At 45.6% G+C, this 18,923-nt stretch overlaps 1 protein-coding gene across 1 annotated transcript in view; it reads right to left on the bottom strand.

Annotated features, from left to right (window-relative positions):
• The window catches only part of nhsb (Nance-Horan syndrome b (congenital cataracts and dental anomalies)), a gene marked incomplete at both ends in the record, with an annotated part of 115,490 nt that overhangs the window by 2,930 nt on the left and 93,637 nt on the right, over window positions 1-18,923 (bottom strand). Inside the window, one exon of the mRNA XM_083759875.1 lies at window positions 990-1,113. Coding sequence (XP_083616001.1) covers window positions 990-1,113 — 124 coding nt within the window. The remainder of the gene's footprint in view (window positions 1-989; window positions 1,114-18,923) is intronic.

The following is an 18,923-nucleotide window of genomic DNA, read 5'->3' as shown; positions in this document are numbered from 1 at the left end:
GTTTGAACCCGAACCTGTGTGTTTGATTCTTGGGCTGCCTGATGACAAGATTGTTAACAAGTTCCATACACGTCGGTTTAATCTCTTCATTTAGGACCTAGGAAAATATTCTGTTGTCTTGGATTAATGAGAAACCACCAACAAAAAAAAGATTGGCACAAAATAATCATGCAGTGCATGCCGTTGGAATTCCTAACCTGCCTGCTACGCTCCACAACACATGCCTTCTATAAAATATGGGACCCATATTTGAGATTTATTGGCCCTCAGTTAACTACCACCTTGACCATAGGGCTCCTGGACAGAAGCGATACCACTAACCTTGACGGATAGATTTATCATTCCTCCTTCCTTGCTTATTCACTTTATTTTGTTTGTAATATGTATGTGACTACCGGTATGTGTTTTATATTATGCATATCTTATTTTATTTTCTCTGGGGAGTTGTTAACCCATGTAGACTTTCAAGCACCAAACTGAATGTGTCCATATTTGTATATTTTTGTATTTAATCTTTTGGTTCGATGTACAGTAGGTGTAATGGGTATATGTGTAACTGTGTCCTGAGCTGAGCTGTCTGTTTTTTTGTGTGTTTTTTTTCTTCTGTCTTGTCTTTGTCATAAAATGTAAAAATCAATAAAAATATTATTGAAAAAAAAGAAAGATATTATGCATAATTAATTAAAAAAAAATATGTTGGCATTTATTCCATGGCCTCTATGGGAATGTGCGTGCAACAATCCAACACTGCATCCATGATTTGAGACGTGACATGTCTTGATCACACACGGTAATAACTATAGAGATGTACTGATTAGCGTGATGTTTGGACAGAACCTGTAGGAGTACTGATGCCATATCACCACCCATATGTGTGGTATCAGTGGAAAGGTTTCCCACCGCTGGGCTCAACGGTGCCAGAGATTAGCTGCTCACAGACAGACAGACACACACACACACACCCCTGGTAGAGACAAACAGTACGCTACCTGTGTATCATAGCAAACAGATCCTCGGTCGTGCGGGTCTTACTGGGTGACGTGAAAATGATGTCATCGTCCACTTTGGTGTCGTCCATCAGAGGGGAGAGCGAATTGTCACTGGGAGTGGAATCTGCAACAGGCACCATCCATATCACATGTTATACTGGGATGCACCATCACTATCACATGTTATACTGGGAGGCACCATCACTATCACATGTTATACTGGGAGGCACCATCACTATCACATGTTATACTGGGAGGCACCATCCATATCACATGTTATACTGGGACGCACCATCCATATCACATGTTATACTGGGAGGCACCATCACTATCACATGTTATACTGGGACGCACCATCCATATCACATGTTATACTGGGAGGCACCATCACTATCACATGTTATACTGGGACGCACCATCACTATCACATGTTATACTGGGACGCACCATCATACATATCACATGTTATACTGGGACGCACCATCATACCTATCACATGTTATACTGGGAGGCACCATCACTATCACATGTTATACTGGGACGCACCATCATACCTATCACATGTTATACTGGGACGCACCATCCATATCACATGTTATACTGGGACGCACCATCACTATCACATGTTATACTGGGACGCACCATCCATATCACATGTTATACTGGGAGGCACCATCCATATCACATGTTATACTGGGAGGCACCATCACTATCACATGTTATACTGGGAGGCACCATCACTATCACATGTTATACTGGGAGGCACCATCCATATCACATGTTATACTGGGAGGCACCATCACTATCACATGTTATACTGGGAGGCACCATCACTATCACATGTTATACTGGGAGGCACCATCACTATCACATGTTATACTGGGAGGCACCATCACTATCACATGTTATACTGGGAGGCACCATCCATATCACATGTTATACTGGGAGGCACCATCACTATCACATGTTATACTGGGAGGCACCATACCTATCACATGTTATACTGGGAGGCACCATCCATATCACATGTTATACTGGAGGCACCATCCATATCACATGTTATACTGGAGGCACCATCACTATCACATGTTATACTGGGAGGCACCATCCATATCACATGTTATACTGGGAGGCACCATCCATATCACATGTTATACTGGGAGGCACCATCACTATCACATGTTATACTGGGAGGCACCATCATACCTATCACATGTTATACTGGGAGGCACCATCATACCTATCACATGTTATACTGGGAGGCACTATCACATGTTATACTGGGAGGCATCATCATACCTATCACATGTTTGCGAACGCAGTGAGCCACTTAGTATGACAGCAAGGGCTGAATGTCTGTGTGTCACGCTGTTACACCACCCGCCCGCCACCAGAGGGCGCAGCTAGACAGCAAGGGCTGACGCAGCTAGACAGCAAGGGCTGAATGTCTGTGTGTCCCGCTGTTAAACCACCCGCCGCTGCTTAACAACGACACTGTCTGTAACTTGCTGTACTAGGCCCAACATAAAAATAATACTGTCACAACGACACTGTCTGTAACTAGGCTATGTGTACTAGTGTGTGCATATGGGCTAACGTTAGCTAAGCAGTCACAGTCCTGTTTACTGCTGCTCAACAACGACACACCAGAGGGCGCAGCTGTAGCACACACACACACACACACAGGGCGCAGCTGTAGCACACACACACACACACACACACACACACACACACACACACACACACACACAACCACACACACACGAGCTGCGTTCGCTTCCCGCGTTTGCGCGTCTTACTTGTATACTGGGAGGCACCATCACTATCACATGTTATACTGGGAGGCACCATCACTATCACATGTTATACTGGGAGGCACCATCACTATCACATGTTATACTGGGAGGCACCATCACTATCACATGTTATACTGGGAGGCACCATCATACCTATCACATGTTATACTGGGAGGCACCATCACTATCACATGTTATACTGGGAGGCACCATCCATATCACATGTTATACTGGGAGGCACCATCACTATCACATGTTATACTGGGAGGCACCATCACTATCACATGTTATACTGGGAGGCACCATCACTATCACATGTTATACTGGGAGGCACCATCACTATCACATGTTATACTGGGAGGCACCATCACTATCACATGTTATACTGGGAGGCACCATCCATATCACATGTTATACTGGGAGGCACCATCACTATCACATGTTATACTGGGAGGCACCATCCATATCACATGTTATACTGGGAGGCACCATCACTATCACATGTTATACTGGGAGGCACCATCACTATCACATGTTATACTGGGAGGCACCATCCATATCACATGTTATACTGGGAGGCACCATCACTATCACATGTTATACTGGGAGGCACCATCACTATCACATGTTATACTGGGAGGCACCATCCATATCACATGTTATACTGGGAGGCACCATCCATATCACATGTTATACTGGAGGCACCATCCATATCACATGTTATACTGGGAGGCACCATCACTATCACATGTTATACTGGGAGGCACCATCACTATCACATGTTATACTGGGAGGCACCATCCATATCACATGTTATACTGGGAGGCACCATCACTATCACATGTTATACTGGGAGGCACCATCACTATCACATGTTATACTGGGAGGCACCATCCATATCACATGTTATACTGGGAGGCACCATCCATATCACATGTTATACTGGGACGCACCATCATACCTATCACATGTTATACTGGGACGCACCATCCATATCACATGTTATACTGGGACACACCATCACTATCACATGTTATACTGGGACGCACCATCCATATCACATGTTATACTGGGAGGCACCATCCATATCACATGTTATACTGGGAGGCACCATCACTATCACATGTTATACTGGGAGGCACCATCACTATCACATGTTATACTGGGAGGCACCATCCATATCACATGTTATACTGGGAGGCACCATCACTATCACATGTTATACTGGGAGGCACCATCACTATCACATGTTATACTGGGAGGCACCATCACTATCACATGTTATACTGGGAGGCACCATCACTATCACATGTTATACTGGGAGGCACCATCCATATCACATGTTATACTGGGAGGCACCATCACTATCACATGTTATACTGGGAGGCACCATACCTATCACATGTTATACTGGGAGGCACCATCCATATCACATGTTATACTGGAGGCACCATCCATATCACATGTTATACTGGAGGCACCATCACTATCACATGTTATACTGGGAGGCACCATCCATATCACATGTTATACTGGGAGGCACCATCCATATCACATGTTATACTGGGAGGCACCATCACTATCACATGTTATACTGGGAGGCACCATCATACCTATCACATGTTATACTGGGAGGCACCATCATACCTATCACATGTTATACTGGGAGGCACCATCATACCTATCACATGTTATACTGGGAGGCACTATCACATGTTATACTGGGAGGCATCATCATACCTATCACATGTTTGCGAACGCAGTGAGCCACTTAGTATGACAGCAAGGGCTGAATGTCTGTGTGTCACGCTGTTACACCACCCGCCCGCCACCAGAGGGCGCAGCTAGACAGCAAGGGCTGACGCAGCTAGACAGCAAGGGCTGAATGTCTGTGTGTCCCGCTGTTAAACCACCCGCCGCTGCTTAACAACGACACTGTCTGTAACTTGCTGTACTAGGCCCAACATAAAAATAATACTGTCACAACGACACTGTCTGTAACTAGGCTATGTGTACTAGTGTGTGCATATGGGCTAACGTTAGCTAAGCAGTCACAGTCCTGTTTACTGCTGCTCAACAACGACACACCAGAGGGCGCAGCTGTAGCACACACACACACACACACAGGGCGCAGCTGTAGCACACACACACACACACACACACACACACACACACACACACACACACACACACACACACACACACACACAACCACACACACACGAGCTGCGTTCGCTTCCCGCGTTTGCGCGTCTTACTTGTATACTGGGAGGCACCATCACTATCACATGTTATACTGGGAGGCACCATCACTATCACATGTTATACTGGGAGGCACCATCACTATCACATGTTATACTGGGAGGCACCATCACTATCACATGTTATACTGGGAGGCACCATCATACCTATCACATGTTATACTGGGAGGCACCATCACTATCACATGTTATACTGGGAGGCACCATCCATATCACATGTTATACTGGGAGGCACCATCACTATCACATGTTATACTGGGAGGCACCATCACTATCACATGTTATACTGGGAGGCACCATCACTATCACATGTTATACTGGGAGGCACCATCACTATCACATGTTATACTGGGAGGCACCATCACTATCACATGTTATACTGGGAGGCACCATCCATATCACATGTTATACTGGGAGGCACCATCACTATCACATGTTATACTGGGAGGCACCATCCATATCACATGTTATACTGGGAGGCACCATCACTATCACATGTTATACTGGGAGGCACCATCACTATCACATGTTATACTGGGAGGCACCATCCATATCACATGTTATACTGGGAGGCACCATCACTATCACATGTTATACTGGGAGGCACCATCACTATCACATGTTATACTGGGAGGCACCATCCATATCACATGTTATACTGGGAGGCACCATCCATATCACATGTTATACTGGAGGCACCATCCATATCACATGTTATACTGGGAGGCACCATCACTATCACATGTTATACTGGGAGGCATCATACCTATCACATGTTATACTGGGAGGCACCATCACTATCACATGTTATACTGGGAGGCACCATCCATATCACATGTTATACTGGGAGGCATCATACCTATCACATGTTATACTGGGAGGCACCATCCATATCACATGTTATACTGGGAGGCACCATCCATATCACATGTTATACTGGAGGCACCATCACTATCACATGTTATACTGGGAGGCACCATCCATATCACATGTTATACTGGAGGCACCATCCATATCACATGTTATACTGGGAGGAACCATCCATATCACATGTTATACTGGAGGCACCATCACTATCACATGTTATACTGGGAGGCACCATCACTATCACATGTTATACTGGGAGGCACCATCATACCTATCACATGTTATACTGGGATGCACCATCATACCTATCACATGTTATACTGGGAGGCATCATCATACCTATCACATGTTATACTGGAGGCACCATCCATATCACATGTTATACTGGGAGGCACCATCACTATCACATGTTATACTGGGAGGCACCATCACTATCACATGTTATACTGGGAGGCACCATCCATATCACATGTTATACTGGGAGGCACCATCCATATCACATGTTATACTGGGAGGCACCATCACTATCACATGTTATACTGGGAGGCACCATCCATATCACATGTTATACTGGGAGGCACCATCACTATCACATGTTATACTGGGAGGCATCATCATACCTATCACATGTTATACTGGGACGCACCATCCATATCACATGTTATACTGGGAGGCACCATCCATATCACATGTTATACTGGGAGGCACCATCACTATCACATGTTATACTGGGACGCACCATCATACCTATCACATGTTATACTGGGACGCACCATCCATATCACATGTTATACTGGGACGCACCATCCATATCACATGTTATACTGGGAGGCACCATCCATATCACATGTTATACTGGGACGCACCATCACTATCACATGTTATACTGGGAGGCACCATCACTATCACATGTTATACTGGGAGGCACCATCACTATCACATGTTATACTGGGAGGCACCATCACTATCACATGTTATACTGGGAGGCACCATCCATATCACATGTTATACTGGGAGGCACCATCACTATCACATGTTATACTGGGAGGCACCATCACTATCACATGTTATACTGGGAGGCACCATCACTATCACATGTTATACTGGGACGCACCATCATACCTATCACATGTTATACTGGGACGCACCATCCATATCACATGTTATACTGGGAGGCACCATCCATATCACATGTTATACTGGGAGGAACCATCCATATCACATGTTATACTGGGAGGCACCATTACTATCACATGTTATACTGGGAGGCACCATCACTATCACATGTTATACTGGGAGGCACCATCATACCTATCACATGTTATACTGGGATGCACCATCATCCATATCACATGTTATACTGGGAGGCACCATCATACCTATCACATGTTATACTGGGACGCACCATCCATATCACATGTTATACTGGGACGCACCATCCATATCACATGTTATACTGGGAGGCACCATCCATATCACATGTTATACTGGGACGCACCATCATACCTATCACATGTTATACTGGGAGGCACCATCACTATCACATGTTATACTGGGAGGCACCATCACTATCACATGTTATACTGGGAGGCACCATCACTATCACATGTTATACTGGGAGGCACCATCCATATCACATGTTATACTGGGAGGCACCATCCATATCACATGTTATACTGGGAGGCACCATCCATATCACATGTTATACTGGAGGCACCATCCATATCACATGTTATACTGGAGGCACCATCACTATCACATGTTATACTGGGAGGCACCATCCATATCACATGTTATACTGGAGGCACCATCACTATCACATGTTATACTGGGAGGCACCATCCATATCACATGTTATACTGGAGGCACCATCACTATCACATGTTATACTGGGAGGCACCATCACTATCACATGTTATACTGGGAGGCACCATCCATATCACATGTTATACTGGGACGCACCATCCATATCACATGTTATACTGGGAGGCACCATCCATATCACATGTTATACTGGGAGGCACCATCCATATCACATGTTATACTGGGACGCACCATCCATATCACATGTTATACTGGGAGGCACCATCCATATCACATGTTATACTGGGACGCACCATCACTATCACATGTTATACTGGGACGCACCATCATACCTATCACATGTTATACTGGGAGGCACCATCATACCTATCACATGTTATACTGGGAGGCATCATCATACCTATCACATGTTATACTGGGAGGCACCATCCATATCACATGTTATACTGGGAGGCACCATCACTATCACATGTTATACTGGGAGGCACCATCACTATCACATGTTATACTGGGAGGCACCATCACTATCACATGTTATACTGGGAGGCACCATCACTATCACATGTTATACTGGGAGGCACCATCCATATCACGTTATACTGGGAGGCACCATCCATATCACATGTTATACTGGAGGCACCATCACTATCACATGTTATACTGGGAGGCACCATCCATATCACATGTTATACTGGAGGCACCATCACTATCACATGTTATACTGGGAGGCACCATCACTATCACATGTTATACTGGGAGGCACCATCACTATCACATGTTATACTGGGAGGCACCATCATACCTATCACATGTTATACTGGGATGCACCATCATACCTATCACATGTTATACTGGAGGCACCATCCATATCACATGTTATACTGGGAGGCACCATCACTATCACATGTTATACTGGGAGGCATCATCACTATCACATGTTATACTGGGAGGCACCATCCATATCACATGTTATACTGGGAGGCACCATCCATATCACATGTTATACTGGGAGGCACCATCCATATCACATGTTATACTGGGAGACACCATCCATATCACATGTTATACTGGGAGGCACCATCACTATCACATGTTATACTGGGAGGCACCATCACTATCACATGTTATACTGGGAGGCACCATCACTATCACATGTTATACTGGATGCACCATCCATATCACATGTTATACTGGAGGCACCATCACTATCACATGTTATACTGGGAGGCACCATCACTATCACATGTTATACTGGAGGCACCATCCATATCACATGTTATACTGGAGGCACCATCCATATCACATGTTATACTGGAGGCACCATCATACCTATCACATGTTATACTGGGAGGCACCATCACTATCACATGTTATACTGGGAGGCACCATCATACCTATCACATGTTATACTGGGAGGCACTATCACATGTTATACTGGGAGGCATCATCATACCTATCACATGTTTGCGAACGCAGTGAGCCACTTAGTATGACAGCAAGGGCTGAATGTCTGTGTGTCACGCTGTTACACCACCCGCCCGCCACCAGAGGGCGCAGCTAGACAGCAAGGGCTGACGCAGCTAGACAGCAAGGGCTGAATGTCTGTGTGTCCCGCTGTTAAACCACCCGCCGCTGCTTAACAACGACACTGTCTGTAACTTGCTGTACTAGGCCCAACATAAAAATAATACTGTCACAACGACACTGTCTGTAACTAGGCTATGTGTACTAGTGTGTGCATATGGGCTAACGTTAGCTAAGCAGTCACAGTCCTGTTTACTGCTGCTCAACAACGACACACCAGAGGGCGCAGCTGTAGCACACACACACACACACACACAGGGCGCAGCTGTAGCACACACACACACACACACACACACACACACACACACACACACACACACACACACAACCACACACACACGAGCTGCGTTCGCTTCCCGCGTTTGCGCGTCTTACTTGTATACTGGGAGGCACCATCACTATCACATGTTATACTGGGAGGCACCATCCATATCACATGTTATACTGGGAGGCACCATCACTATCACATGTTATACTGGGAGGCACCATCACTATCACATGTTATACTGGGACGCACCATCATACCTATCACATGTTATACTGGGACGCACCATCCATATCACATGTTATACTGGGACGCACCATCACTATCACATGTTATACTGGGACGCACCATCCATATCACATGTTATACTGGGAGGCACCATCCATATCACATGTTATACTGGGAGGCACCATCACTATCACATGTTATACTGGGAGGCACCATCACTATCACATGTTATACTGGGAGGCACCATCCATATCACATGTTATACTGGGAGGCACCATCACTATCACATGTTATACTGGGAGGCACCATCACTATCACATGTTATACTGGGAGGCACCATCACTATCACATGTTATACTGGGAGGCACCATCACTATCACATGTTATACTGGGAGGCACCATCCATATCACATGTTATACTGGGAGGCACCATCACTATCACATGTTATACTGGGAGGCACCATACCTATCACATGTTATACTGGGAGGCACCATCCATATCACATGTTATACTGGAGGCACCATCCATATCACATGTTATACTGGAGGCACCATCACTATCACATGTTATACTGGGAGGCACCATCCATATCACATGTTATACTGGGAGGCACCATCCATATCACATGTTATACTGGGAGGCACCATCACTATCACATGTTATACTGGGAGGCACCATCATACCTATCACATGTTATACTGGGAGGCACCATCATACCTATCACATGTTATACTGGGAGGCACTATCACATGTTATACTGGGAGGCATCATCATACCTATCACATGTTTGCGAACGCAGTGAGCCACTTAGTATGACAGCAAGGGCTGAATGTCTGTGTGTCACGCTGTTACACCACCCGCCCGCCACCAGAGGGCGCAGCTAGACAGCAAGGGCTGACGCAGCTAGACAGCAAGGGCTGAATGTCTGTGTGTCCCGCTGTTAAACCACCCGCCGCTGCTTAACAACGACACTGTCTGTAACTTGCTGTACTAGGCCCAACATAAAAATAATACTGTCACAACGACACTGTCTGTAACTAGGCTATGTGTACTAGTGTGTGCATATGGGCTAACGTTAGCTAAGCAGTCACAGTCCTGTTTACTGCTGCTCAACAACGACACACCAGAGGGCGCAGCTGTAGCACACACACACACACACACAGGGCGCAGCTGTAGCACACACACACACACACACACACACACACACACACACACACACACACACACAACCACACACACACGAGCTGCGTTCGCTTCCCGCGTTTGCGCGTCTTACTTGTATACTGGGAGGCACCATCACTATCACATGTTATACTGGGAGGCACCATCACTATCACATGTTATACTGGGAGGCACCATCACTATCACATGTTATACTGGGAGGCACCATCACTATCACATGTTATACTGGGAGGCACCATCATACCTATCACATGTTATACTGGGAGGCACCATCACTATCACATGTTATACTGGGAGGCACCATCCATATCACATGTTATACTGGGAGGCACCATCACTATCACATGTTATACTGGGAGGCACCATCACTATCACATGTTATACTGGGAGGCACCATCACTATCACATGTTATACTGGGAGGCACCATCACTATCACATGTTATACTGGGAGGCACCATCACTATCACATGTTATACTGGGAGGCACCATCCATATCACATGTTATACTGGGAGGCACCATCACTATCACATGTTATACTGGGAGGCACCATCCATATCACATGTTATACTGGGAGGCACCATCACTATCACATGTTATACTGGGAGGCACCATCACTATCACATGTTATACTGGGAGGCACCATCCATATCACATGTTATACTGGGAGGCACCATCACTATCACATGTTATACTGGGAGGCACCATCACTATCACATGTTATACTGGGAGGCACCATCCATATCACATGTTATACTGGGAGGCACCATCCATATCACATGTTATACTGGAGGCACCATCCATATCACATGTTATACTGGGAGGCACCATCACTATCACATGTTATACTGGGAGGCACCATCACTATCACATGTTATACTGGGAGGCACCATCCATATCACATGTTATACTGGGAGGCACCATCACTATCACATGTTATACTGGGAGGCACCATCACTATCACATGTTATACTGGGAGGCACCATCCATATCACATGTTATACTGGGAGGCACCATCCATATCACATGTTATACTGGGACGCACCATCATACCTATCACATGTTATACTGGGACGCACCATCCATATCACATGTTATACTGGGACACACCATCACTATCACATGTTATACTGGGACGCACCATCCATATCACATGTTATACTGGGAGGCACCATCCATATCACATGTTATACTGGGAGGCACCATCACTATCACATGTTATACTGGGAGGCACCATCACTATCACATGTTATACTGGGAGGCACCATCCATATCACATGTTATACTGGGAGGCACCATCACTATCACATGTTATACTGGGAGGCACCATCACTATCACATGTTATACTGGGAGGCACCATCACTATCACATGTTATACTGGGAGGCACCATCACTATCACATGTTATACTGGGAGGCACCATCCATATCACATGTTATACTGGGAGGCACCATCACTATCACATGTTATACTGGGAGGCACCATACCTATCACATGTTATACTGGGAGGCACCATCCATATCACATGTTATACTGGAGGCACCATCCATATCACATGTTATACTGGAGGCACCATCACTATCACATGTTATACTGGGAGGCACCATCCATATCACATGTTATACTGGGAGGCACCATCCATATCACATGTTATACTGGGAGGCACCATCACTATCACATGTTATACTGGGAGGCACCATCATACCTATCACATGTTATACTGGGAGGCACCATCATACCTATCACATGTTATACTGGGAGGCACCATCATACCTATCACATGTTATACTGGGAGGCACTATCACATGTTATACTGGGAGGCATCATCATACCTATCACATGTTTGCGAACGCAGTGAGCCACTTAGTATGACAGCAAGGGCTGAATGTCTGTGTGTCACGCTGTTACACCACCCGCCCGCCACCAGAGGGCGCAGCTAGACAGCAAGGGCTGACGCAGCTAGACAGCAAGGGCTGAATGTCTGTGTGTCCCGCTGTTAAACCACCCGCCGCTGCTTAACAACGACACTGTCTGTAACTTGCTGTACTAGGCCCAACATAAAAATAATACTGTCACAACGACACTGTCTGTAACTAGGCTATGTGTACTAGTGTGTGCATATGGGCTAACGTTAGCTAAGCAGTCACAGTCCTGTTTACTGCTGCTCAACAACGACACACCAGAGGGCGCAGCTGTAGCACACACACACACACACACAGGGCGCAGCTGTAGCACACACACACACACACACACACACACACACACACACACACACACACACACACACACACACACACACAACCACACACACACGAGCTGCGTTCGCTTCCCGCGTTTGCGCGTCTTACTTGTATACTGGGAGGCACCATCACTATCACATGTTATACTGGGAGGCACCATCACTATCACATGTTATACTGGGAGGCACCATCACTATCACATGTTATACTGGGAGGCACCATCACTATCACATGTTATACTGGGAGGCACCATCATACCTATCACATGTTATACTGGGAGGCACCATCACTATCACATGTTATACTGGGAGGCACCATCCATATCACATGTTATACTGGGAGGCACCATCACTATCACATGTTATACTGGGAGGCACCATCACTATCACATGTTATACTGGGAGGCACCATCACTATCACATGTTATACTGGGAGGCACCATCACTATCACATGTTATACTGGGAGGCACCATCACTATCACATGTTATACTGGGAGGCACCATCCATATCACATGTTATACTGGGAGGCACCATCACTATCACATGTTATACTGGGAGGCACCATCCATATCACATGTTATACTGGGAGGCACCATCACTATCACATGTTATACTGGGAGGCACCATCACTATCACATGTTATACTGGGAGGCACCATCCATATCACATGTTATACTGGGAGGCACCATCACTATCACATGTTATACTGGGAGGCACCATCACTATCACATGTTATACTGGGAGGCACCATCCATATCACATGTTATACTGGGAGGCACCATCCATATCACATGTTATACTGGAGGCACCATCCATATCACATGTTATACTGGGAGGCACCATCACTATCACATGTTATACTGGGAGGCATCATACCTATCACATGTTATACTGGGAGGCACCATCACTATCACATGTTATACTGGGAGGCACCATCCATATCACATGTTATACTGGGAGGCATCATACCTATCACATGTTATACTGGGAGGCACCATCCATATCACATGTTATACTGGGAGGCACCATCCATATCACATGTTATACTGGAGGCACCATCACTATCACATGTTATACTGGGAGGCACCATCCATATCACATGTTATACTGGAGGCACCATCCATATCACATGTTATACTGGGAGGAACCATCCATATCACATGTTATACTGGAGGCACCATCACTATCACATGTTATACTGGGAGGCACCATCACTATCACATGTTATACTGGGAGGCACCATCATACCTATCACATGTTATACTGGGATGCACCATCATACCTATCACATGTTATACTGGGAGGCATCATCATACCTATCACATGTTATACTGGAGGCACCATCCATATCACATGTTATACTGGGAGGCACCATCACTATCACATGTTATACTGGGAGGCACCATCACTATCACATGTTATACTGGGAGGCACCATCCATATCACATGTTATACTGGGAGGCACCATCCATATCACATGTTATACTGGGAGGCACCATCACTATCACATGTTATACTGGGAGGCACCATCCATATCACATGTTATACTGGGAGGCACCATCACTATCACATGTTATACTGGGAGGCATCATCATACCTATCACATGTTATACTGGGACGCACCATCCATATCACATGTTATACTGGGAGGCACCATCCATATCACATGTTATACTGGGAGGCACCATCACTATCACATGTTATACTGGGACGCACCATCATACCTATCACATGTTATACTGGGACGCACCATCCATATCACATGTTATACTGGGACGCACCATCCATATCACATGTTATACTGGGAGGCACCATCCATATCACATGTTATACTGGGACGCACCATCACTATCACATGTTATACTGGGAGGCACCATCACTATCACATGTTATACTGGGAGGCACCATCACTATCACATGTTATACTGGGAGGCACCATCACTATCACATGTTATACTGGGAGGCACCATCCATATCACATGTTATACTGGGAGGCACCATCACTATCACATGTTATACTGGGAGGCACCATCACTATCACATGTTATACTGGGAGGCACCATCACTATCACATGTTATACTGGGACGCACCATCATACCTATCACATGTTATACTGGGACGCACCATCCATATCACATGTTATACTGGGAGGCACCATCCATATCACATGTTATACTGGGAGGAACCATCCATATCACATGTTATACTGGGAGGCACCATTACTATCACATGTTATACTGGGAGGCACCATCACTATCACATGTTATACTGGGAGGCACCATCATACCTATCACATGTTATACTGGGATGCACCATCATCCATATCACATGTTATACTGGGAGGCACCATCATACCTATCACATGTTATACTGGGACGCACCATCCATATCACATGTTATACTGGGACGCACCATCCATATCACATGTTATACTGGGAGGCACCATCCATATCACATGTTATACTGGGACGCACCATCATACCTATCACATGTTATACTGGGAGGCACCATCACTATCACATGTTATACTGGGAGGCACCATCACTATCACATGTTATACTGGGAGGCACCATCACTATCACATGTTATACTGGGAGGCACCATCCATATCACATGTTATACTGGGAGGCACCATCCATATCACATGTTATACTGGGAGGCACCATCCATATCACATGTTATACTGGAGGCACCATCCATATCACATGTTATACTGGAGGCACCATCACTATCACATGTTATACTGGGAGGCACCATCCATATCACATGTTATACTGGAGGCACCATCACTATCACATGTTATACTGGGAGGCACCATCCATATCACATGTTATACTGGAGGCACCATCACTATCACATGTTATACTGGGAGGCACCATCACTATCACATGTTATACTGGGAGGCACCATCCATATCACATGTTATACTGGGACGCACCATCCATATCACATGTTATACTGGGAGGCACCATCCATATCACATGTTATACTGGGAGGCACCATCCATATCACATGTTATACTGGGACGCACCATCCATATCACATGTTATACTGGGAGGCACCATCCATATCACATGTTATACTGGGACGCACCATCACTATCACATGTTATACTGGGACGCACCATCATACCTATCACATGTTATACTGGGAGGCACCATCATACCTATCACATGTTATACTGGGAGGCATCATCATACCTATCACATGTTATACTGGGAGGCACCATCCATATCACATGTTATACTGGGAGGCACCATCACTATCACATGTTATACTGGGAGGCACCATCACTATCACATGTTATACTGGGAGGCACCATCACTATCACATGTTATACTGGGAGGCACCATCACTATCACATGTTATACTGGGAGGCACCATCCATATCACGTTATACTGGGAGGCACCATCCATATCACATGTTATACTGGAGGCACCATCACTATCACATGTTATACTGGGAGGCACCATCCATATCACATGTTATACTGGAGGCACCATCACTATCACATGTTATACTGGGAGGCACCATCACTATCACATGTTATACTGGGAGGCACCATCACTATCACATGTTATACTGGGAGGCACCATCATACCTATCACATGTTATACTGGGATGCACCATCATACCTATCACATGTTATACTGGAGGCACCATCCATATCACATGTTATACTGGGAGGCACCATCACTATCACATGTTATACTGGGAGGCATCATCACTATCACATGTTATACTGGGAGGCACCATCCATATCACATGTTATACTGGGAGGCACCATCCATATCACATGTTATACTGGGAGGCACCATCCATATCACATGTTATACTGGGAGACACCATCCATATCACATGTTATACTGGGAGGCACCATCACTATCACATGTTATACTGGGAGGCACCATCACTATCACATGTTATACTGGGAGGCACCATCACTATCACATGTTATACTGGATGCACCATCCATATCACATGTTATACTGGAGGCACCATCACTATCACATGTTATACTGGGAGGCACCATCACTATCACATGTTATACTGGAGGCACCATCCATATCACATGTTATACTGGAGGCACCATCCATATCACATGTTATACTGGAGGCACCATCATACCTATCACATGTTATACTGGGAGGCACCATCACTATCACATGTTATACTGGGAGGCACCATCATACCTATCACATGTTATACTGGGAGGCACTATCACATGTTATACTGGGAGGCATCATCATACCTATCACATGTTTGCGAACGCAGTGAGCCACTTAGTATGACAGCAAGGGCTGAATGTCTGTGTGTCACGCTGTTACACCACCCGCCCGCCACCAGAGGGCGCAGCTAGACAGCAAGGGCTGACGCAGCTAGACAGCAAGGGCTGAATGTCTGTGTGTCCCGCTGTTAAACCACCCGCCGCTGCTTAACAACGACACTGTCTGTAACTTGCTGTACTAGGCCCAACATAAAAATAATACTGTCACAACGACACTGTCTGTAACTAGGCTATGTGTACTAGTGTGTGCATATGGGCTAACGTTAGCTAAGCAGTCACAGTCCTGTTTACTGCTGCTCAACAACGACACACCAGAGGGCGCAGCTGTAGCACACACACACACACACACACACAGGGCGCAGCTGTAGCACACACACACACACACACACACACACACACACACACACACACACACACACACACAACCACACACACACGAGCTGCGTTCGCTTCCCGCGTTTGCGCGTCTTACTTGTATACTGGGAGGCACCATCACTATCACATGTTATACTGGGAGGCACCATCCATATCACATGTTATACTGGGAGGCACCATCACTATCACATGTTATACTGGGAGGCACCATCACTATCACATGTTATACTGGGAGGCACCATCCATATCACATGTTATACTGGGACGCACCATCCATATCACATGTTATACTGGGAGGCACCACCATATCACATGTTATACTGGGACGCACCATCATACCTATCACATGTTATACTGGGACGCACCATCATACCTATCACATGTTATACTGGGAGGCACCATCATACCTATCACATGTTATACTGGGAGGCATCATCATACCTATCACATGTTATACTGGGAGGCACCATCACTATCACATGTTATACTGGGACGCACCATCATACCTATCACATGTTATACTGGGAGGCACCATCCATATCACATGTTATACTGGGACGCACCATCATACCTATCACATGTTATACTGGGAGGCATCATACCTATCACATGTTATACTTTGTGTAACCAGTGATGGAAAAAGTACTGATATTTTGTACTTAAGTATCAATACTGTTCGAGTCCCGTTCATGACGACCTTTGCTGCGTGTCTCTCCCCTTCTCTCACTCCCTCTTTCCAGTCAATCTTCACTTGATACTATCAATAAAGGTACAAAAGCCAAAAACACACAGTACTATATGCATACAATTTACTTAATGATTATATCTGGTTTCAGTATTTATTTATGATGTATTTTCTCTATTATTAAGCTTATTGTAGCGGTCAATTTGTATTGGGGTGGGGAGAGGGTTCGGGGCGGGGCGGGCACATGGCCAACACATTACTTTGGGTCCTCAGCCAAAAACGATGAGAACCCCTGGTCTACCACGGGAATGCCAGGTGCATCGCTGCTTAAAACCC

This window comes from Protomyctophum parallelum, assembly GCF_964188405.1.
Source record: "Protomyctophum parallelum genome assembly, chromosome: 2".
Classification (NCBI taxonomy): domain Eukaryota; kingdom Metazoa; phylum Chordata; class Actinopteri; order Myctophiformes; family Myctophidae; genus Protomyctophum; species Protomyctophum parallelum.
The sequence above is the reverse complement of the archived record's forward strand: the minus strand, read 5'-3'. Positions and strand labels throughout refer to the sequence as shown.